At 42.0% G+C, this 24,945-nt stretch overlaps 1 protein-coding gene across 1 annotated transcript in view; it reads right to left on the bottom strand.

Moving 5' to 3' along the window:
- Positions 1-24,235, bottom strand: part of LOC136153904 (odorant-binding protein-like) — a 57,531-nt gene extending 33,296 nt beyond the window's left edge. Inside the window, exons 1-5 of the mRNA XM_065916047.1 lie at positions 24,158-24,235; positions 23,551-23,690; positions 16,168-16,235; positions 12,259-12,369; positions 10,393-10,494 (exon numbers count right to left, since the gene is read on the bottom strand). Of these exons, the coding sequence (XP_065772119.1) occupies positions 10,393-10,494; positions 12,259-12,369; positions 16,168-16,235; positions 23,551-23,690; positions 24,158-24,235 (499 nt within the window). The remainder of the gene's footprint in view (positions 1-10,392; positions 10,495-12,258; positions 12,370-16,167; positions 16,236-23,550; positions 23,691-24,157) is intronic.
- Positions 24,236-24,945: the final 710 nt, after the last annotated feature.

Raw genomic sequence — 24,945 nt, 5'->3', positions numbered from 1 at the left:
GGCACCAGGCTCCTCTGTCCATGGGATTTTTCAGACAAGAATACTGAATATATATGTACTGAATTCAGTAAGTTCAGATTTAGTGTTAACGAGAGCCTATTCGCAGAATTCAGCAGGAAGCCGGTTGAGTTCATCATATATGGAGCAGTCTTCCTGAGAAAGGAGATAGGAGGGGGTTTTAAACAGAGGGGATATAGGTATACCTATGGCTGACTCGCATCACTGACTCGATGGGCATGAGTTTGAGTAAACTCTGGGAGTTGGTGATGGACAGGGAGGCCTGGCTTGCTGCAATTCTGAGAGGGTAACAGGCGAGAAGGCCAGGGGTCTCTAAACGGAGGAAATAGGCTGCAAGTGTCAGACATTTTTATCTCTCTTAAGCAGCAGGAGGAAACAAACTAGAGATTTTTTTTCCCTTCTCTATACAAATTTAACAGGAGGTTTCTCTTAAAATGCTGTGTTGCCCGTGCACCCCAATGTTCATTGCAGCACTGTTTATAATAGCCAGGACATGGAAGCAGCCTAGATGCCCATCAGCAGATGAATGGATAAGGAAGCTGTGGTACATATACACCATGGAATATTACTCAGCCATTAAAAAGAATTCATTTGAATCAGTTCTAATGAGATGGACGAAACTGGAGCCCATTATACAGAGTGAAGTAAGCCAGAAAGATAAAGAACATTACAGCATACTAACACATATATATGGAATTTAGAAAGATGGTAACGATAACCCTATATGCAAAAAAGAAAAAGAGACACCGAAGTACAGAACAGACTTTTGAACTCTGTGGGAGAAGGTGAGGGTGGGATGTTTCAAAAGAACAGCATGTATATTATCTATGGTGAAACAGATCACTAGCCCAGGTGAGATGCATGAGACGAGTGCTCGGGCCTGGTGCACTAGGAGGACCCAGAGGAGTCGGGTGGAGAGGGAGGTGGGAGGGGGTATCGGGATGGGGAATACGTGTAACTCTATGGCTGATTCGTGTCAATGTATGACAAAACCCACTGAAATGTTGTGAAGTAATTGGTCTCCAACTAATAAAATTTAAAAAAAAAAAAAAAAATGCTGTGTTGCCGTGACACCTGGTTTCACCCAAAACTAACTATCCTCAAAACCTTGAGTTAACCAATATAAGTTCTCTTATGGAAATATGTGTCTTAAGTTATGTTAGTGTACTACATACTATGTCTTCAAGTGGTTCCACCAAATGGCTCAGAAACTACTTGAAACACCATTATATTATACTCAGGTATTGTTCCCCTAATCTATGTAAATGAAACTATTTGTTTGGTAATCTGCCCTTCTACAAGATTCAAGTCAGTTCTTTTATGGTCTGGAAAGAATTATCTGGTGCCATTCTGAGTTTTCAGACATTCCTTTCTTTTCATTAACAGACTGCCAGTGACTCTATAACACCCAGCTGAAGACTAGCAGGGGAGTTCTCTTTCTGCCCCCTTCTGATGCTTGTGTTAGAAGCTTTCTCTGTCTCCTTTATACTTGAATAAAAGTTTATTACACAAAAGCTCTGAGGGATCCAGCCTCGTCTCTGGCCCCGGATTGAATTCGTCTCTTCTGGAGGCCAAGAATCCTGGCATCTTCTGGTTCAGCAACAACCTTTCATCTTGGGGGCTCGTCCGGGATCCTTCAGGACAAGGTAAGGATGCTTAGAGCTCTAGTTCTTTGTTCTCCGAGCGAACACGTTTTCCGCTGCACTTTACTAACTCTACGGTGTGCTTGTGTGAATGAATGAAACGCTCTGCGTGAAGCAAGTGAGCAGCCCTCCTCTGCGGTTCCGTGGCGACCTCATAAGGCTTGTGGCAGAAACCTGTCGGGGGTTTATACTGACCTGCCAATGCCAAGAGGCAGCCAATGTCTCTTTTTGGAACCAACCAGAAACGGGCAAAGCGTGTGAACTGAACTCCTTTCTCGGTCAAACATTTCTGTCTCTTTGACCATTTCACAACTCTTTGGGAATTAGAAGTACAAGCTAATCTATCAGATCATAGACTTTCAAGGGACTTGTAATCTATGTTGCTATTGTACTGTGGTCTAGGTCCCAAACTGGGATTGGTAGTCAGGAAGCACCTAGCCTCGCTAGGACTCAAAATTCCGGAAGCTAGATGGAGCTCTAACTCCAAGAGGATCTCTGAGGTTAAAGGTTACTGGGATTGAAACTGCAATGAGTTTTCTTTTTTTTTTTTTTCCTTTGGTAACACTGGCTCGTAGTGGACCAGAGGAGGTTTTTATACTGGTGTGGTGATGCTTGGAAGAAACATCTCAGTTTAAAGTTCGTGCAGGTCTTATTGAGGTCAGCAATATACTCAGTGTTGTGCACAGGCACTCAGGTGACGAATGTTTCCCCCAGATGTCTTAGCTTGGGAGGCATTCTGGAAGGTTACACTGTTTGCACCCCGGGTGGCATCCGAGACAAGTGAGGTGAAAAGCTGGACGTCAGTCAGGGATGCCATCAGGTCTACCCCTGGGGCATCCCAACCCCATCTCAGTGGTAGAACTGGGAGGGATGAGTATGACGCCTGTGTCAGTAAGGGACAGACTAAGTCTGACCGGGAAGGAAAACCTTTTGGTGTAAAGTCTGTCTACAACCCCATCTAGGGCAGGGAGTGACACCTCCAGTAGAAAAAATGGCCCTGGTTGCTTTTTTCTCTTACCGATGGGAGCTAACAATTCCAGCCTCATTCCTTTGAACCGTAACCTGAAAAACGGGGATAGATTTGATCCCCAGGGCTTAAAGAAGACACACCTGGTCTTCCTATGTGATACTGCATGGCCACGGTACCCACTGGAAGTCAAGCGGTCCCAGCTACAGAACCAGACTGGGACCATAACACTGCTAAAGGAAGATGGGATCAGAGTCATTTTGTCAGATGCTTTCTTGAAGGACTCAGGCAGGTGCGTTCTAAGCCTTTAAGCTATGGCAAACTGGCAAACATAGAACAGGAGGAGACGGAAGCGCCTGGTAAACAGAATCCAACAACATTTTACAAAGGTCATATATCGTGACCAAGTGGGCTTTAATCCCAGGGAGGCAAGGATCCTTCAATAATTGCAAATCAATCAATGTGAGACCACATTAGCAAATTGAAAGTTAAAAACCATAGGATTATTTCGATAGATGCACAGAAACCTTTGACAAAATTCAACACCCACTTACGATAAAAAGTCTTCAGAAAACAGGCATCGGAAGAACATACCTCAGCATACTAAGTACCATATATGATAAACCTACAGCAAACCTTATCCTCAATGGTGAGAAATTGAAATCATTTCCTCTAAAGTCAGGAACAAGGCAAGGGTGCACACTCTCACCACTATTATTCAACATACTTTTGGAAATTTTAGCCACAGCAATCAGAGAAGAAACTGAAATAAAAGGAATCCAGATTGAAAAGGAAGAAATAATACTCTCACCATTTGCAGATGACATGATCCTCTACACAGAAAACCCTAAAGACACCACCAGAAAATTATTAGAGCTAATCAATGAATATAGTGAAGTTGCAGGATATAAAATTAACATACAAAAATCCATTGCAATCCTATACCCCAACAATGAGAAACAGAAAGAGAATTTAAGGAAACAATTTCATTCACCATTGCAAAGAAAAAAATAAAATAATTGGAATAAATCTACCTAAAGAAACAAAAGACCTATATATAGAAAACTGTAAAACACTGTTGAAAGAAATCAAAGAGGACACAAATAGATGGAGAAATATACCATGTTCATGGATTGGAAGAATCAATATAGTGAAAATGAGTATACTACCCAAAGCACTCTATAGATTCATTGAAATTCCTATCAGGCTACCAATGGTATTTTTAGAAAACTAGACAAATACTTTCACAATTGGTATGGAAACACACACAAAATCTCGAATAGCCAAAGTAATTTCAAGAAAGAAGAATGCAATTGGAGGAATCAACCTGCCTGTCTTCAGATGATGGTACAAAGCCACAGTCATCAAGACAGTGTGGTACTGGCACACAGACAGAAATATAGATCAAAGGAACAAAATAGAAAGTTCAGAGATAAATCCCCGCACCTATGTACCCCTTATCTTTGACAAAGGAGGCAAAAATATACAGTAGAGAAAAGACAACCTCTTTAATAAGTGATACTGGGTAAACTGGTCAATCACCTGTAGAGGAATGAAACTAGAACAGTTTCTAACAGCATACAGAAAGATAAACTCAAAATGGAATAAAAATCTCAATGTAAGACAGAGACTATAAAACTCCTAGAGGAATACAGAGGTAGAACACACAATAACATAAATCCAGGCAAGATCCTCTATGAGTCACCTCCCAGAGCAATGGAGATAAAAGGAAAAATCAACAAATGGGACCTAATTAAACTTAAAAGCTTTTGCACAATGAAGGAAATTCTAAGAAAGGTGAAAAGACAGCCTTCAGAATGGGAGAAAATAATAGCAAACAAAGCAACAGAGAAAAAATTAATCTCAAAAATATACAAGCAGCTCATCAAGCTCAATTCCAGAAAAATAATCAGCCCAATCAAAAACTGGGCCAAAGCTCCAAACAGACATTTCTCCAAAGAAGACATAGAAATGGCTAACAAACACATGAAAAGATGCTCAACATCACACATTATCAGAGAAATGCAAATGAAAACCACAGTGAGTACTCTCTCATGCTGGTCAGAATGGCTGCTATCCAAATGTCTACAAACAATAAATGCTGGAAAGGGTGTGGAGCAAAGGAACCCTCGAATACTGTTGGTGGGAATGCAAAGTATTACAGCCACTATGGGGAACAGTGTGGAAACTCTTAAAAAAAACAACAACTGGAGATAGAACAGCCTTTTGACCAGCAATCCCCTTGCTGGGCACACACACCAAGGAAACCAGAATTGAAAGAGACACGTGTACCCCAATGTTCATCACAGCACTGTTTCCAATAGCTAGGACATGGAAGCAACCTAGATGTCCATCGGCAGACAAATGCATAAGAAGTTGTGGTACATACAAACAATGAAATATTACTAGGCTATTAAAGTTTGAATCAGTTATAGTGAGGTGGAAGAAACTGGAACCTATTAGATAGAGTAAAGTAGGTCAGAAAGAAAAACAACAATACAGTATATTGATGCATATATGTGGAATTTACAATGATGAAAACAGTGACCCTATATGAGAGACAGAAAAGAGACACAGATGTAAAGAACAGACTTTTGGAATCTGTGGGTGAAAGTAGAGTGGGATGATTTGAGAGAGTAGCATTGAAACATGTATATTACCATGTGTGAAGTAGATGACCAGTCCAAGTTCAATGCATGAGATGGAGCACTCAAAGCCAGTGCACTGGGACAACCCGGAGGGATGGAACGTGGAGGAAGGTGGGAGGGGTGTTTGGACAGGGGGACACGTGTACACCCATGGGAGATTCATCTCAATATATGGCAAATACCTCAATATCACAAAGTAATTAGCCACCACTTAAAAAAATAAATTTAAAAGAAAAATTTTAAATAAATTTAAAGAAAATAATAAGAGGAAAGAAGAAAAAAAATATTTTTTCTTGTTAATACTGTTACAAATATACACAGGAACACATATGTTTGTACCAATATGTGTGTGTGTGTGTGTGTGTGTGTGTGTACATATGGATGTATACACATACTTGTGTATATGATATTTCAGTTTTTGACTTGGTTATGCTAGTTCAACCTTTTAAGTGTTTCTTAAGTTGCTCAGCCTCTTACTTTGCGTGCAGTTGTGTGTGTGTGTATCCACCCATCTAATCAAGCATTTGTGGACATTCTGTGAGGACGAGTCAGAACTCCAACTGCATACACTCTGCTGTAGAAGGGAGAGAACTTAAACATTTTCCCTGATGTCCATGACTCGCCACTAACCCATGGCAACATTCATTGCCATTGCCATGTCACTGGCCACCTGTAGCCCATTTGGAGACTGTGTCTAGGTAGGAACTAAAACATTTATTCCGTTACATATCAGTTAGGGCTAGTACTATTTTCCTAGGACTTGAACCAAATGTCTGAGTTATGGCCCCACCCTTGGAATAAGTTCTACATCACTTTTTCTTAATGAGTTATCTGTTTACTTTCGCTATGTTGGGTCTCCTCTCCTACAGGCAAACTTTCTCTAGTTGTGGCAAGCAGTTCCTACTGTCCAGTTGCCATGTGTGGGCTTCTCATTGCATTGGATTCTCTTGTTATGGAGCAGAGGCTCTGGAGCACAAGGTCAGTAGCTCTGTCTCATGGGCTCAAGTGCATCCTGGCACGTGGAATCTTCTTGGACCACAAATAAAAGCCCCATCCCCTACCATGGACTGTGATTTCTTAACCACTGGACCACCAGGGAAGCCCTATAACTATCTCTGTATCTTGAGTGTTTGCTAGACTTTTGGATTCGAAACACCCTGAGTACTGTAGGGGTGCTGATCAGCGTGATCTGCCCATTATCAAGGGAATGGACAGTCCTTGGGAATGCAAGTGTCCACTGCCATTTGAAGCATAAGAGGCTGGAAGACCATTCTTAGGTCCAGTGAACTATGGCTCAGTAACCACTGCCTCATTTGGCTCTCAGATATCAGCCGCCCCATTTTGATTCCTTCTGTTTCACTTGTTCATAAATATGAACACGTCAGCTCAACGGCAGAAGTCCTGGTGATGTCAGACTACACATTTCCCCCCAGTTAAGCTAATGTCATCCTGTGCTTTCCACGCATATGCCTTAGAGAGTAGAACGTACATTCCTTTCTCAGGAATGAAGAAGATGCTTTTTAGGAACTTTACCTTGATCAGACTCCTCCTTCCGTACAGGAGACTGAAAGTGAAAGTGTTAGTTGCTCAGGCATGTCCAACTCTTTACGATCCTAAGGATTGTAGCCAACCAGGCTCTACTGTCATTGGCATTCCTCAGGAAATACTGGAGTGGTTTCACATTTCCTCATCCAGAGGATCTTCCTGACCCAAGGATACAACCTGGGTCTTCTGCATTGTAGGCAGATTCTTTACCACCTGAGCCATCAGAGAAGGCTGTACCGTGGAGGATCCATAATTCTGCCCCATGATGCTTTAGTCTATTTTCTCCCTCTTCTCTGGACACCTGAGGGCATGTCTGCCAAATCTACATAAGGATTGTCTCCAATGAACACCTGTCCTAAGAAAGACAGTTTCCTGTTTACTTAATGTGGACATTTGTGTGTTTTAAATGAGGTGACTTTTGCAGAGACATGCTTGTGCAGGGCAGATAGTCAATTCATTTATTTAAACCCTCAGACATCAAATAACACCAACCAGGGCATGATTTAGTGACCAAAAGAAATGAGATGGGAGAGGGAGTGTGAGTGTGAAGAGAGAAGGATCATGTTAATCAGGAACCAGGAAAGTCATCTTCTTGTTGCTGATCTTGACTCCATGGAGACAAGGATGTGTCTGGTCAGTGACTCCTTCTGTAGGTGAATAAAACAGAACCAAAGGTTTAGTAAATTCGACTGTGTGATGGCTGATAGGGGTGAGTCTCAGGCAATAAGCTGTCCAGGGTACAGGGAGCTGTTAGATGATCCAGTGTCCAATTCCAAGTGGACCTCAATGCTGCGCATCTTTGTGATGGCAGGTTCCCTGTGGAATTGCCCCCTGGATGCACATATGGTTGGAGACTTACCATTGGGGATTGATTCTATGAGCAATGATTTCACATGCATGTACATGCTGGTGCTTCATCTAAAGATGATTATCAGGCACTGTAATTGGAGCAGACAACTCTAATCCTGCAACTTTTGTCATTTTGGTCCTCAAGAATTAATTTTTTTCTTTTATGTCTTAAATATTAGAGCATAGTTGATTACCAAAGTTACATTAATTTCAGGCGTACAGCCAAGTGGTTATACATTCAAAAGTTTGTATCTATTCTTTTTCAGATTCATTTCCCATTTAGGTCTTTACAGAGTATTGCGTCTAGTCTCCTGTGCTATGCAGTTGGACCTTGTTCTCTAACCATCCTGTATATAATAGTCTGCATCTACTAACCCCAAACTTCTCAGACAGTAAGGATCTGCCTGCAATTCAGGAGACCCAAGTTTGATCCCTGTGTTGGTGCGATCCTCTATAGCAGGAAATGGCTACCCTCGCCAGTAATTTTGCCTGGAGAATCCCATGGACAGAGGAGCCTGGAGGGCTATGTTTCATGGGGTTGCAGAGAGTCGGACACGAATGAGCAGCTAACCTTTCTTCCACATTCACTTTTCAACCACAAACCTCCCAATCCTTCTCTTCGCAACACCCTCTGACTTGGAACCCACAAAACTGTCACAAAACATGCACCCACATCTGTCAGTCTGTTTCTGTTTGTAAATAAGTTCCTACATGTCATTTTTTAAATTCCACAGAGAAGTGATGTCTACCTGAAAGTGAAAGTCATTCAGTCGTGTCCAACTCTCCGTGACACCATGGACTGTAGCCCACCAGGTTCCTCTGTCCATGGAGATGCTCCAGGCAAGAGTACTGGAATGTCTTGCTATTTCACTCTCCAGGGGATCTTCCTGACTCAGAGATTGAATGCAGGTCTCCTGCACTGTGGGCAGATTCATGACGATCTGAACCATGGCATTTTACCTACACTAAAGTGAGAGGTGGACTATAAGGAAAGCTGAGTGCTGAAGAATTGATGCTTTTGAACTGTGGCATTGGAGAAGACCTCCTTGGACTGCAAGGAGATACAACCAGTCCATCCTAAAGGAAATCAGTTCTGAATATTCATTGGTAGGACTGATGATGAAGCTGAAACTCCAACACTTTATCTACCTGATGCAAAGTAATGGACCATTTGGAAAGATCCTGATGCTGGGAATAAATGAAGGTGGGAGGAGAAGGGGACGAGAGAGGATCAGATGGTTGGATGTCATCACCGACTCAATGGACATGAGTTAGGACAAGCTCATGATGGAGCTTGAGTTCATGATGGACAGGAAAACCTGGCATATGGCAGTCCATAGGGTCACAAAGAGTCAGATATGACAGCGAAATGAACTGAAAAATATAAGTGGCATTTATAATATTTGTCTTTCAGACTTATTTCACTCAGCATTACAAATATCTAGGTCCATCCATGTTGCTGTAAATAGAGCTATTTCCTTCTTCTCCTGGCTGAGTAATGTTCCATTGAATATATGTACCACCTCTTTGTTATCACATTCACTTGCACGGTAGTGCTTTCAGTCGCTCTTTTTGTTAAGATTTTTTCTCAACAGAACATTAAGAACCATACTTTAGATCAGTGTCATTTCTGGAGGCTGTATTAGTTTAGAAAGTTTAAATATCTCACGTTTGGAACATCTTCTGCGTAGGAATGTATTGCAAATGCATGTTTAAGACAGTGTGGTTGGAAGCCATTTACTGGTTCTGTCAGAATCATATGAAATCAAACAGTGGTCTTGCAGAAAGCATGCAAGCGGAAGTCGCTCAGTGGCGCCCAATTCTTTGTAATCCCATGGACCATGACAGTCCATGGAATTCTCCAGGCCATAATCCTGGAGAAGACTTTCCCTTCTTCAGGGGATTGTCTCAACCCAGGGATCAAACCCAGGTCTCCCCAGCTGAGCCACAAGTGAAGCCCAAGAATATTGGAGTGGGTAGCCTAGCCCTTCTCTAGCAGATATTCCCAACCCAAGAATTGAACCTGTGTCTCCTGCATTGCAGGCTGATTCTTTACCAACTGAGCTATCAGGGAAGCAGAGCTCTCTTTAACACTGCTTTTCTCAGAGGATGAATGTGTGCGTACAACCACAAGGTGAGGACTGATGGGAACACTAATAATTTCCACCAACTCGTGGGGATTTCTGCTTCTCTTTGATGACTCTGGTCTGTAAGATTCCTGCAGGATAAGACTCTCTCTCCACAGCTTCCTGGTGTTAATCAACCAAGCTGTTTGCAATAATATGACTCAAGAGCAGCGAAATTATGTAACAAAAAGTTCTTTAGTGACACAATTAATTGTTGGAACAAACATTTCACACATATGAAAGGACAGCATGACCTTATTACCCCATCTGAAAGGGGCAGCGTTAATAATGGACTGTGTTTACTTACAAAAGTGTCAGAGTTACTTTTTTTTTTTTTTCACTCCTCTGGACAGTCATCTGGGGAAAAACAAAATGGGAGAAATAAAAGAGCCACCGATAAGTAACATTCCCCAGCATTTCCAAGCTTTCTTTCTTTCATCCTTTCTTCCCTCCTTCCTTCCTTTCTTTCTTGTAATAATGGACCTTAAAAAAGATATTACTTGTGGAAGAAGAAATTTTGAATAAGTTGATTTGTTTTCTTATATTGATACGCCAGGTGAATGGTAAGGTCAGGGGAAAAAGTATAATTGCTTTACCATTATCAATGAAGTTCACGATATTTTCTTCTGGAATCCCTTTTTCTCTCACGGTGTCGTAGAACACTTCTTTGCATTTTGGTCCGACATCATCTCCTATGCCTATAAAATCACCATGCAAAAAGCAGAATTACCGACCCCTGGAAACCCACAGAAATTTCTCAATCTACAGAAAAGAAATGGAACGTGCAATCAGATGTTCACTTGTATAATCTAAGAACTTCAAGCAGTTCCCACAACACAGACATGTGCTTTCTGTCTGAAGAATTGACCCCAGTCCAACTTGGTGAACAGGGCACCCTACTCCTCACCATCAGGAGCTGGACCACAAAGACTTGCCAGGATCTCCATGAACTTGGAGCTCAGTCCATCCGAATATGGAGTCTATGTGCTTCTCCCACGTTCATCATATATGTATCTGCCGCACATACCTGGTTTTTTTTTTTTAATTTTATTTATTTTTAATTTTTTAATTTTTTTATTAGTTGGAGGCTAATTACTTCACAACATTTCAGTGGGTTTTGTCGCACATTGACATGAATCAGCCATAGAGGAGTCGGGTGGAGAGGGAGGTGGGAGGGGGGATCGGGATGGGGAATACGTGTAACTCTATCGCACATATCTGTTTCTACACCAAACTTAGTAGGAAACAACTTTCTCCGTTTCCATGGACACATTCATCTCATCACACATAATAACCGGGGCTGACTTACTCTATCATGAACCTACCATTCTACCCAATAGCCTTTTCTGAAATATACTCCTGTTGTCTCCATGTCACACACACCTCTTAGTGCTTCTCTGTGGTTACTTGATGGGGTGATGTTAGTGTTCATAAGAACATTGCATTTGAATCATGGAACAGGAGAAAGATTTATCATACTAGTGTCTGTTCCAAAGCTTACAGTGCAACAGAAAACTGATACTGTATACTAACACATACATATGCAATCTCCATATATATGGAATCTAGAAAAAAGTACTGATAATGAATTTATTTGCAGAGCATCAGTGGAGAAACAGTCATAGAGAAGAGAATAATGGGCATGGGGAGAGGGGAGGAGATGGTGAGATGTATGGAGGGAATACCATGCAATCTTACATAACCATATTTAAAGTAGATAACCAGTGGGAATTTGCTGTATGTCTCAGGGAACTCAACAGGGGCTCTGTATCAATCTCGAGGTGTGGGATGGGGAGGGAGATGGGAGGGAGCTTCAAAAGGGAGGGGACATATATATATACCTATGAACATTGCTTATGTCTCTGCTAGTAAAGATCCCTCTTGCAGTGTGGGAGCCCTGGCTTGACCCATGAGTTGGGAAGTTACCCTGGAGAAGGGAAATGGTACCCACTCCAATATTCTGGCCTGAAGAATTTCATGGACTGTATAGACCATGGGGTCACAAAGAGTCAGACACGACTGAGCAACTTTCACACAAGCATATGGTTACCTATGACTGATTCATGTTGATGTTTGCCTGAAAACAACATAATCGATAAAGCAGTGATCCTTCAACTAAAGATTAAATAAAATCTTCAACATGAAATAAAGTCAGCCTCATTATAGACATGGCTTGAAATTTGTTGAAGTACATAAAATAAAATAATCCAGTAAATTTTCATTTTTAAAATTTCAGCAGAGAGGAATCATTTTGAAATGTCTGGTGTGATCTTCTGCACCTGATGACCTCCTGTTTCTTGGTAGATTACCTTCCAGGATCATGAATTCGGTGAACATAAAGACGCAGGTCTGGCACCCTGAATATGGAATCCTGTCAGCACCTCCTGACATTCTGAATGAAAGTCCTGACAGGGACGTGTTTCATGAGAATGGCAATGGGAATTATAGGATGTCATACCTACCAAACAAGTCCACCAGTTGTGTCTCCTTGCCATGTTCATCCACATTGATAACATCGGCTATGAGAGCGTTGTTTTCCGCTCTAACGACCCGAAATTCGGTGTGACCCGCGTCTATGAGAGAGAGAAAAGATTCAAATAGGCCACCTTAACGTATTGTCAGTTAGATGATTGTGAGAGATGGCGGGCATGAAGAACGGCCCTTCGTGTATGGGCCCACTCACGCCATGCGTGCTCAGAGTGGTACCGTTAACCACGGCAAGGAGAGGAGGCATGGATTGTCCTCATCCTCAACTTTTCCTATACTTAACCTGTCACTCCTTGCTGTATTACCAATATGCTTTCTAGAACGTGTGCTCTGATAAACCTAACAGATTATTTTCTGGCTTTTGAGATAATTTATTTATTTTTGATTTGCTGAGTCTTCCCTGCTGCCCCTGGGCTTTCTGCACTTGTGGTGGCTGTGGAGTAGAGTCTAGTTGTGGTGTGCGGGCCTCTCATTGCAGTGGTTTCTCTTGTTGCTGAACACAATTTCTGGGATGCGTGGGCTTCAGTAGTTGCAGCACGGGGTTCTAGAGTGCAGGATCAGTAGTTGTGGTACATGAGCTTATTGCCCCACTGCATGTGGGATCTTCTCGGACTAGGGATTGAACCTATGTCTCCTGCCCTGGCAGGCAGATTCTTATCCCCTGGACCACCAGGGAAGTCCCCGACAGTGTTTTAAATAGCATAAACATGTGATCAAATCCAGGTTCAAAGTTTCTTTGTGTTTCTGTTACTCCAGCCATGGAATTAGTTTCTCTTGATCAAAAGCAAATTACCATTCATCACCTTCTGTTCCTGAGTGCCTACTCCAGGTCAGACAATGTTCTGAACACTTTAAGGGTTCTATTTCCCGAGCCCCTCAAACTGGGTTATGACACAGCCCACTGCTGTGTTTGTTGGTGTGAAGACAGCTTACCTGATGGGATTTGTAGGCAGTGACCCCCTAGTGGTGACCTCCTTCTTTGCTTGGAGTGCTGTCCCTTCTCTCTGCCCTGCCCATGTGTCTGGACAAAAAGCATCTCTGACCTACTGTGTTTCCCCTCTACATCCATCCTCTCTCTCCGGGCTTCCATCTCACCTTCCTGCAATCACTCAGCAACACACAATATAAAACTGCCCATATGTGTTCCTGAAGCATGCAAACATCACTGTTCCATGTGTGAAACATTGACAATTGTTAGTGTGCTTCGAAAAAAACAAAAAAGCAGCCAAAGCAGCATCAGAGTCTCAGAGCTCTGACAAGAATATGCAATTTTCCCAAGGCCATGCCGAGTGCACCATCCTAGCTCCTGTTGAGACAGCTTAAGTCAGACTCTTCATGTCCTCAGGTTATCAGTGACCACCTGTGGTTAACCGTGGCTTCACCCAGGTAGGCTTAGCAGCATCACTGAGTTGACCATATTGCTCATGAAGGGATGGGAGTAAACCCATCTTCTTGGCGTCAGGACACCATCAAGGCCACTGCTGATCCTGAGCCTGATGTGGGGACATCTCACAGTCCCCAAGACACACCTGAAGGGTGCAGTGACTGGTCCCCAAGAGACCTTCCAATAAGTCTTGCACTTCTGTTTGTCTCCCTGTTTAGTCATTGGGTAAAAATCAAGCTAAAAAGGGTTACAAAAATGGAGACGAGTAAACACAGTGAAAACATTAATGACTTGGCCAAATGAAACCATATAGTGGGAATAAGAAAAAAAGAAGGCATACTTTAGAAAACATCAAATACCAGAAGTTATCGATCAAAGTATGGGGAAATATTTCAGGCATGAACTTTACTAATTTGTGGCTATCGCTTATGTACCGTGTGACGACTTAATTTAGGCAAGGGTTTTGGTCACATATTGATGTGTTTAAATTTTAATCAAACATGTTTCCCTTAGGCCATGTGAAAATAAGAATCTTATTTAGGGCCATTATTAAGAGCTCAGAGATACAAAGCTTAGCCAGCAGCCCCATTGCTTTGTATAGAAGCTGCCTTGATGGTTGAACTCACGATGATCTCCTTGAGTTCAAGTTCAACCATCTCACCTTGAATGGACCAAGATTTTATAAGATTGTTTTTAAAAAGTGAATGGCACAAATGTGCCATCTCAAGATAGACCCCGAGACCTCAGTTCTTAAGCCTGTCGCAAATTATCAGTGAGAACCCTACAGAATACAAATTTACACTCATGCTTAGTCACATTGTTCTTGTTGATATTTAATTGCTATGATATCTCTGACTCTCCATGACCCTATGAACTGTACCACACTAAGTTCCTCTGTCCTGCACGGTTTTCCAGAATTTGCTCAAATTCATGTCCTTTGAGTCGATGATGCCATCTGATCATCTAATCCTCTGTCATTCCCTTCTTCTCCTGTCTTCAAACTTTCCCAGCATCACGGTCTTTTCCAATGAGTCAGTTATTTGCATCAGGTGGCCAACATACTGGAATTTTAGCTTTAGCATCAGTCCTTCCAATGAATATTCAGGACTGATTTCCCTTACAATGGACTGGTTTGATCTCCTTGCACTCCAAGGGACTCTCAAGAGTCTTCTCCAGCACCACAGTTCAAAAGCATTTGTTCTTTGTTGTCAGTCTTCTTTTTGGCCCAACTCTCAAATCTATTCATAATTACTGAAGAAACAACTGTCAACAACAACTGTGAACAGAATGGACATTTGTTGGCAAAGTGGTGTCACTGCATCTTAATAAGCTGTCTTGGGTTGTCATAGCTTTCCTTCAAATGTCAATTATCCTTAATTACATAACTGTAGTCAAAATCTGCATACATTTTTGAGTGCAAGCAGATAAAATTGTCACTGCTTCTCCTCTTTCCACTTTCCACTTGCCATAAAATCAGGGGACCAGATGCCATTATCTTATTGTTTTTAATTGTTGAATTTCAGACCAGCTGTTTCAGTCTCCTCTTTCACCATCATCAAGAGACTCTATTTCCTCTTCTCTTTCTCCCATTAAAGTGGTATCATGTGCATATCTGAGACTGTTGATATTTCTGGCAGCAATCTTGATTCTAGCTTGTCATTGACCCAGCCTGGCATTTAGCATGAGGTACTCTGCATATAACATATACAAGGAGCATGACAGTTTATACTATCTTGTATTCTTTACCCAATTTTGAACCAGTCTGTTGTTCCACATCCAGTTCTCACTGTTGCTGACTGATCCACCTACAGGTTTCTCTGAACAGGTAAAGCAATCCAGTATTCCCATATCCTTAAGAATTGTCCACAGTTTGTTGTGATCCACTTAGTCAAAGGCCTTACAATAGTCAATGAGTAAGGAAAAAACATTTTTTTTTTTCTGTAATTGCCTTACTTTCTCCATGATCCAGTGAATGTTGACAATTTGATCTGGTTCATCTCCCTTTTCTCAATCATGCCTATAGTTCTGGAAGTTGTCGGATCGTGTACCGCTGAATCCCAACCTGAAAGATGTTGAGCACGAGCTTGCTCACATGTGAAATGAGCAAAATGGTGCAGTAGTTTGAGCATTCTTTGTCATTGTCCTTCTTTGGGATTGAAATGAAACTGACCTTTTCCTGTTCTGTGACCACTGCTGAGTTTTCCAAAGTTGCTGACACATTGGTTGCAGCCCTTTAACAGCATCATTTTTTAAGATTTTAAAGAGCACAGCTTGAATTGTGTCACCTCCATTACTGTTGTTCATACAATGCGTCCTAAAGCCCACTCAACTTGACAGTCTAGGATGTCTGGATCTGGTTTCGTTGAGTAACATTCCAATGAGGGGAGATGGTCCAGTCTCTGACCACTGATTTTTAGTAGGAGTGGAATTCAAGTGTATCGGTTATTGAAGAAAGTTGAGACCAAGATTTCTACCTTCCCAGTGAAACATTCATACTTACAGTCAGAAGCATAAAAGCCTTCTTCCTTTGTGCCTGAGGCATATTTTTCTATGCATTCTCCATTCTCCCTTAAAAACAAAATATAAAACAAAATATATTCAAATTCGTTGATTAAGATTATAAAAATTTGATGGATACCTAGGATTCATTCCGTATGACACCGAGAATATGTGTCAATTATCACTTCAGTGCTCGCGAACAATTTGACCTTTAAAAGAGACAAAATATGTTGTCTCAGATCCAGTCAACATCAAGTGACAAGGATGGCTTGTCTACACACTAAATCTGACTAGTCGTTCCAAGGATAGCCTGCAGATATAAAACAGGTCGTGTTTAAAGACAATAAACATAGAGAAATCCAGAATTTTAGGAAAAAAGAAGAAGAACGAACTTTTCCGTTATGTATACAGTCTCTGAAAACGGAGAGGCATAGCCGTCATGACAATCCTTGTGCATTGTCAGAACCTTGGCAGTGATTCACTAGACAGTGAAAGTGAAAATGTTTGTCACTCAGTGGTGTCCAACTCTTTGCTACCCACATGGACCCACCAGTCTCCTCCTCTGTCCTTGGGATTCTCCAGGCAAGAAGAATGGAGTGGGTTGCCATTTCCTTCTCCAGGGGAGTTTCCCGACCCAGGGATCGAATCCAGGTCTTCTGCATTACAGGCAGATTCTTTACCCTCTGAGACACCAGGGAAGCCCTTATTAGATGAAGTGAGAGCCATCAGGCCTTATCACACAACATCAGAGCCAACAACAGAGCCATCATTAGGCAATCTGAGAGCCTAAAATCACAAAATTTAAAAAAAGTTAAATTTTCTCCAATCACACACTCTTCCTCCACCACAACACCACATGAGGATTAAACTTGAAAGACACGTCCGTATACAGACACATTTCTCACTCACACAGACACAAACACTAGTGAACACTTAAGTACACATGATGTGCTTATATGATATTATGAAGAAATGTGTGTCTATAATAGATGATAAGTATATATTGTCACCTCTGTAACAAAAGAGTAAGTGGCTTCACATATGTCCTCTGTACATGTATGTGAAAAAAGGTGTATTTGGCACATAGAAAGAATTTTCATGAAACTAATACTAAAGGGGAAATAACGCTACAGGAACTGGATTATTTGTTGAATAGTCACCTTGGAAAAGAATGCCCTCAGTGAAGTGTGGTGAGCGTTCTTAGTCATTGAAAGTGAAACTGCAAGTCACTCAGTCATGTCTGCCTCTTTGTGACCGAATGGACTATACAGTCCATGGAATGAATTCTGCAGGTCAGAATACTGGAGTGGTTAGCTTATGCCATCTACAGTGGATCTTCTTGACCCAGGAATTTAAGTGGGGATTCCTGCATTACAGGTGGAATTTTTTGTCAACTGAGCTATCAGGGAAGCCCTCTTAGCCATTAGGAAATTGAAATGCATTGAAATCACTGAACAGCAACCACAAAGGGGAAACACAACAATTATCCAATATAAGTGCAAATACGCAAAGTTTATCTTAGCAAACAAACTCCTTTCATTTGGCTTGAAAAATGTAACTCCTTTCATTTGGCTTGAAAAACGTGATTCCTTGCATATGCAGACACTGATACCTGTTTTAAACATTGTGCTGATTGATGGAAGGTGGGAAAAATGATTCTTAATGTGTAATTTTCTCACATGAAGAGCAAGAAATATTTAGAATATGCAGATTTCTTCTTACCTATGGCTCTAGGGGTAGAGATTTAATGATAAGTGAAGAAAAGGACAGTACGAAAAGGCAAAAAATAGGACATTGAAGGATTAAAATAAAATTCTGTTTGAGGAGGCCTTACAAATAGCTGTGAATAGAAGAGAAGCAAAGAGCAAAGGGGAAAGGAAAGATATACCTATCTGAATGCAGAGTTCCAAAGAATAGCCAGGAGAGATAAGAAAGCCTTCCTCAGTGATCAGTGCAAAGAAATAAAGGCGAATAATACAGTGGGAAAGACGAGAGATTTCTTCAAGAATATAAGACATATCAAGGGAATATTTCTTGCAAAGATGGGCTCAATAAAGGACAGAAATGGTATGGACATAACAGAAGCAGATGATATTAAGAAGAGGTGGCAAGAATACATAGAAAAACTGTACAAAAAAGATCTTCATGACCCATATGATCACGATGGTATGATCAATCACCTAGAGCCAGAAATCCAGGAATGTGAAGTCAAGTGGGCCTTAGGGAGTATCACTTTGTACAAAGCAGGTGGAGGTGATGGAATTCCAGTTCAGCTATCTCAAATCCTCAAAGATGATGCTGTGAAAGTGCTGCACTCAATATGGCAGTAAATTTGGAAAACTCAGCATGGACCACAGGACTGGAAAAGGTCAGTTTTCATTCCAATGCCAAAGGGAAGCAGTGCCAAAGAATGCTCAAACTACCGAGCAATTAAACACATCTCACATGCTAGCAAAGTAATGCTCAAAATTCTCCAAGACTGACTTCAACAATACATGAACCATGAACTCCCAAATGTTCAAGCTGCTTTTAGCAAAGGCAGAGGAACCAGAGATCAAATTGCCAACATCAGCTGGATCATCAAAAAAGCAAGAGAGTTCCAGATAAACGTCTATTTCTGCTTTATCAACTATGCCAAAAGATTTGATTGTGTGGATCACAATAAACTGTGGAAAATTCTGAAAGAGATGAGAATACCAGACCACCTGACCTGCCTCTTGAGAAATCTGTATGCAGGACAAAAAGCAGCAGTTAGAACTGGACATGGAACAACAGAGTGGTTCCAAATAGGAAAAGGAGTATGTCAAGGCAGTGTATTGTCACCCTGCTTATTTAACTTACAAGCAGGGTACCTCATGAGAAATGCTGGGCTGAAGGAAGCACAAGCTGGAATCAAGATTGCCAGGAGAAATATCAATAACCTCAGATATGCAGATGACACCACCCTTATGGCAGAAAGTAAAGAAGAACTATAGAGCCTTTTGATGAAAGTGAAAGAGGAGAATGAAAAAGTTGGATTAAAGTTCAACATTAAGAAAACTAAAATCATGGCATCTGGCCCCGTTACTTTATGTCCAACAGATGGGAAACAGTGGAAACAGTGACAGACTTTATTTTTGGGGGCTCCAAAATCACTGCAGATGATGATTGCAGCCATGAAGTAAAATGATGCTTACTCCTTGGAAGGAAAGTTATGACCAACTTAGACAGCATATTGAAAAGCAGAGACATTGCTTTGCCAACAAAGGTCCATCTGCTCAAGGCTATAGTTTTTCCAGTAGTCATGTATGGATGTGAGGCTTGGACTATAAAGAAAGCTGAGTGCCAAATAATTGATGCTTTGGAACTGTGGTGTTCGAGATAACTCTTGAGAGTCCCTTGGACTACAAGGAGATCCAACCAGTCCATCCTAAAGAAATCAGTCCTGAATATTCATTGGAAAGACTGATGCTGAAGCTGAAAACTCCAATACTCTGGCCACCTGATATAAAGAACTGAGTCCTAAAAAGAATTCATTTGAATCAGTTCTAATGAGATGGATGAAACTGGAGCCCATTATACAGAGTGAAGTAAGCCAGAAAGATAAAGAACATTACAGCATACTAACACATATATATGGGATTTAGAAAGATGGTAACGATAACCCAATATGCAAAACAGAAAAAGAGACACAGAAGTACAGAACAGACTTTTGAACTCTGTGGGAGAAGGTGAGGGTGGGATGTTTCAAAAGAACAGCATGTATATTATCTATGGTGAAACAGATCACTAGCCCGGGTGAGATGCATGAGACGAGTGCTCGGGGCTGGTGCACTGGGAGGACCCAGAGGAGTCGGGTGGAGGGGGGGGTGGGAGGGGTGATCGGGATGGGGAATATGTATAACTCTATGGCTGATTTGTGTTAATGTATGACAAAACCCACTGAAATGTTGTGAAGTAATTGGCCTCCAACTAATAAAATAAAATTAAAAAATAAATAAATAAATAAAAAAAAAAAAAAAAAAAAGAACTGAGTCCTTAGAAAAGACCCTGATGCTGGAAAAGATTTAGGGCAGGAGGAGGAGAGGAGAACAGATGATGAGATGGTTGGATGGCATCACTGACTTAGTGAATATGAATTTGAACAAGTTCCGGGAGTTGGTGATGGACAGGGAGGCCTGCAGTCCTTCAGTCCATGTGTTCACAGAGAGTTGGACAAGACTGAGCGATTGAATTGAACTGAACTGAACTGAAGAAAAGGATGTGTGCTGGAGAAATTTTATATTTGTCCTTTTAAAAACAAAACTATTTTTATTTTTGAAATTGTTATGTCATTTTGCCACCGTGGTGGCTTCCCTGGTAGAGTATATATCCCACAGGCTCAGTCATAGCAGCACATGATCTTACTCTCTCCAGGGCACGTGGGGTCCTTCTAGGCCAGAGATGGAACTCAGGTCTCCTGCATTGGCAGACGTATTCTTAAGCACTGAAGCACCAACTGAAGCCTGGGATTTTACATCTTGACTGTGTAGATGGTGAAAGAACTGTGCACATGTGCAAGCTCATTGAACTGTGCATTCCACAAAGGTGCATTTAATTACATGTAACTATACTTCATTGTGTGTTCAGTTGCTCAGTTGTGTCCGACTCTTTGGAACCCCATGGACTTTAGCCCACCAGGCTCTTCTGTCCATGGGATTCTCCAGGCAAGAACACTGGAGTGGGTTGCCACTTCTTATTCCAGGCAAAATTGATTTCAGAAAGATTAGCTACATGAAAATTTAAACGTATGACACAAAAATTGTAAAACATGGCAAAAAGGATGATTGCAGATGTTCTTAAAAATTTAGTGAAAACAGACAAATGTTTCTCCTGAGACAAGATATATATGTGTTTGAGTCTGTTCCTATATGCTGCTGCTACTGCTAAGTCGCCTCAGTCAAGTCTGATTCTGTGCAACCCCATAGACGGCAGTCCACCAGGCTTCACAGTCCCTGGGATTCTCCAGGAAAGAACATTGGAGTGGGTTGCCATTTCCTTCTCCAATGCATGAAATTGAAGTCACTCAGTCGTGTCCGACTCTTAGAGACCCCATGGACTGCACCCTAACAGGCCCCTCCATCCATGGAATTTTCCAGGCAAGAGTACTGGAGTGGGTCGTCATTGCCTTCTTCCTGTTCCTGTATGAGTGATTTAAACTTAATTGTAAGTATACTATCAAGTAATGAAGCTGAAACTCCAATACGTTGACCACCTAATATGAAGAACTGACTCATTGGAAAAGACCCTGATGCTGGGATGCATTGAAGGCACTAGGAGAAGGGGATGACAGAGGATGAGATGGTTGGATGGCACAGCCAACTCGATGGACATGAGTTTGACAAAACTCCGGAAGATGTTGAAGAACAGGGAAGTCTGGCGTGCTGCAGTCCATGGGGTGGCAAAGAGTTGGACAAGACTGAGAGACTGAACAGGTGCTATGAAACATATGGTTATATATAATATATAATCAGTTATATAATTTATAAATCAATATCTCCAAGCATAGAACATTTCGTTTTTTCTTTTCTTCATATTTTTATTCCTCACAATGCATACCTGAGTTTACATGTTCTGGTTTGTTTTTTTCACATGGGGTGAGGTGGGGGATAATTGACTGAACTGATGCTCTGAAACATGCGTTATATATAATCAGTTCAGTTCAGTTCAGTCGCTTAGTCGTGTCTGACTCTTTGCGACCCCATGGACTGCAGCAAACTAGGCCTCCCTGTCCATCGCCAGCTCCCAGAATTTACTCAAACTCATGCCCATCGAGTCGGTGATGCCATCCAGTCATCTCATCTTCTGTCTTCTGCTTCTCCTCCTGCCTCCAATCCACCCCTCCCCCCCCACCCCCCCAACATCAGGGCCTTTTCCAATGAGTCAACTCTTCACAAGAGTTGGCCAAAGTATTGGAGTTTTAGCTTCAATATCAGTCCTTCTGATGAACACCCAGGACTGATCTCCTTTAGGATGGACTGGTTGGATCTCCTTGCAGTCCAAGGGACTCTCAAGAGTCTTCTCCAACACCACAGTTCAAAAGCATCAATTATTCGGTGCTCAGCTTTCTTCACAGTCCAACTCTCTCATGCCTACGTGACCACTAGTAAAGCCAGAGCCTTGACTAGATGAACCTTTGTTGGCAAAGTGATGTCTCTGCTTTTTAATATGCCGTCTAGATTGGTCACAACTTTCATTCCAAGGAGTAAGCTTGTTTTAATTTCATCGCTGCAGTCACCATCTGCAGTGATTTTGGAGTCCCCCAAAATAATGTCTGACACTGTTTTCACTGTCTCCCCATCTATTTCCCATGATGTGATGGGACCAGATGCCATGACCTAGTTTTCTGAATGTTAACATTAAAGTTTAAAGCTTAAGTTTTGAGCCAACTTTTTCACTCTCCTCTTTCACTTTCATCAAGTGTGAGGAGTAAAAACATGAAGAAAAGAAATAACTAAATGTTTTATCCAACATTGTTGGATAAAGTTGTTTCTTTTCTTCATATTTTTACTCCTCACAATGCATACCTGAGTTTACATGTTCTGGTTTTATTGTTTTTTTGTTTTTTGTTTTTTGTTTTATTTGGGGGGGTGGGGTGAGGTGGAGGATAACTGGTGAATAAATGTGTTGATTTCTGCATTACTTGCATGTTCCTAGGAAACAGTCTGCGGTAGGGTGGACATTCCAGGAATGGTACTTGGATCTGTGTGTGTGTGTCATCCAATGCTCAGTCCTGTCCAATTCTTTGGGGCCCCTTGGACTGTAGCCCACCAGGAATCTCTGTCTGTGGGATTCTCCAGGCAAGTATGCAGGAGTTGGTGGCCATTTCCTCCTCCAGGGGATCTACCCGACCCAGTGATCAAACTCATGTCACGTGCATTGGCAGGCACCAGGGAATGCACCTGGGAAAGTCACTAGGGGCTCTGACGGCTTTGAGAAACTCAGTGGTGATGCAACATCACGGGAGGAAGCCCCGAGGGCAGAGCTCACTGTGTGCTCTCCCCGGGATCCCACTTCCGGGCTCAGTGGGAATCGTCTCTTACAAATCCGCAGGAAGGGTTTAAGCCCTGGTGGGGACTGTGGGCTCAAGGACATGAGCCTCTTCGCTCTGCCTGGTCCCTCTTTCCTTTAATGAGTTGATGCCAGTGGAGCTTCAGGATTCCCCCTCTAGGCAGAATTTTCAGGACATTCCCTGGAGGCTCACAGGGGAACTGCCCTTCCCCCAGCTCAGAGACCCTGCTCAGCCCCACAGCTCAGGGTGTCTTCCCCTCAACATCTCCCAGAGAGCACCTTGCAGACAGGGAGGAGACACCCTCCCCTAGGCCGGGGTTTACAAGTGTTTTCCTTTTGGGTGATTGTTACTTACTTGAGATAAAAGTGGAACAGTGCCGTGCCATTTTCTTCATCAAACTCAATGTAGCGCATGAAAAGATAGAATGGCCCGCCCTCGGTGATCTTCTCTATGTTATTAGCTGCCATGTAATGGGATTTCCATCTTCCTGTGAGCTACAGATAAAATTCCCTTCAGAAATCTTAGTCCATCTCTGTCAATTCTGCCCAACATAATCTCTCAGCAGTTTCCCTGCCCTTTCACTTGAGCAGAAGTTACCTATCTTTATGAACACAGCCCTGGGTATAAAATCATGTGAAAACTCGTGTCAGATAAAGGAAACAATTGAGGTATTACTGAGATAGCTTGAGCTGTCTTGTCAAATGCAAGAGCCCCAATCCAACAGCTGTGAGATCTCCCTTCAGTTTTACAACAGCAGTGAACATATATGAGAGCCAATGAAGAGATGGTAGAGATGACACAGACATTACAAATAACAGGTGAAGAGCCAGTGAATGGAGCAATTTTGAATTGCAGGGAGATGGCTAGACTTAGCGATGCACATGACCAAACCTCGACACTCACACGGATGCACATCAAGACCTCCTCCCAAGCTTGGACCACCATTCAAATGCCCCAGTACCTGTGAGGCGTCTTGCTGAGCTTCACCTTGACTGGCCACAAGCAGACCAAGGACAAGACTGAACAGCAGAACCTTCATCTTGTTGACTCTCAAGACCCTGATTCTCTAGAAGCTGAGGGTGTCCCAGTGGTTGGAGAGGATACAAAATTGCTGCCACTTTTATGGTCTGCATCTGTTGGCGTGACACATCATGAACCAATGGTTGTTGCTCATATGACCGCAGTTACAACAGGAGGCACCTTCAGTATCCTGGTTGGCAGAGATAAGCTTTTCTGGCATTCTGTCAATTAAATAATTATATTTGTTTTAAGAGAAGCATATGTGGATGTGGGAATTTGACCTTTAAAGTGAGAAATTGCAGTACATCCAATATTGCAAGGGGAGAGTCATTTATTTTCTTATTTATCATGAGATCCAAAATGAGATGAGCTGTCCAAGGTACATATCCCTCACTCCTGCATTGTTTCTTTAACATGGAGGAGATAGTTTAACATTTATTTTCTAAAAGTAAAGATTGACTCTGTGGTTTAGACAAGGGAATACTATTTCCTAAGAAACCCTTGGAAAAGCTCCTATTATTCTGAGGTGAGGAGCAGGTCAGCACAAAGCAGTTATCACCTTCTCCTGCCCCAATGTGGGCTTTTTTCTCCTAAGTACTACGAGGGTCTGGTAGAACGCCACTTTAGCTCATCTGGAGAAGGCACATCAGTAGTTTATTTTCAGTGATTTCTTTCCAGACACCGTTTTACCCACTTAATCTGTAATATAATATTTACTCACTAACTCAG

Source organism: Muntiacus reevesi, chromosome X (assembly GCF_963930625.1).
Source record: "Muntiacus reevesi chromosome X, mMunRee1.1, whole genome shotgun sequence".
In the NCBI taxonomy this organism is placed as follows: Eukaryota; Metazoa; Chordata; class Mammalia; order Artiodactyla; family Cervidae; genus Muntiacus; species Muntiacus reevesi.
This window is presented reverse-complemented; position numbering and strand designations above follow the sequence as displayed.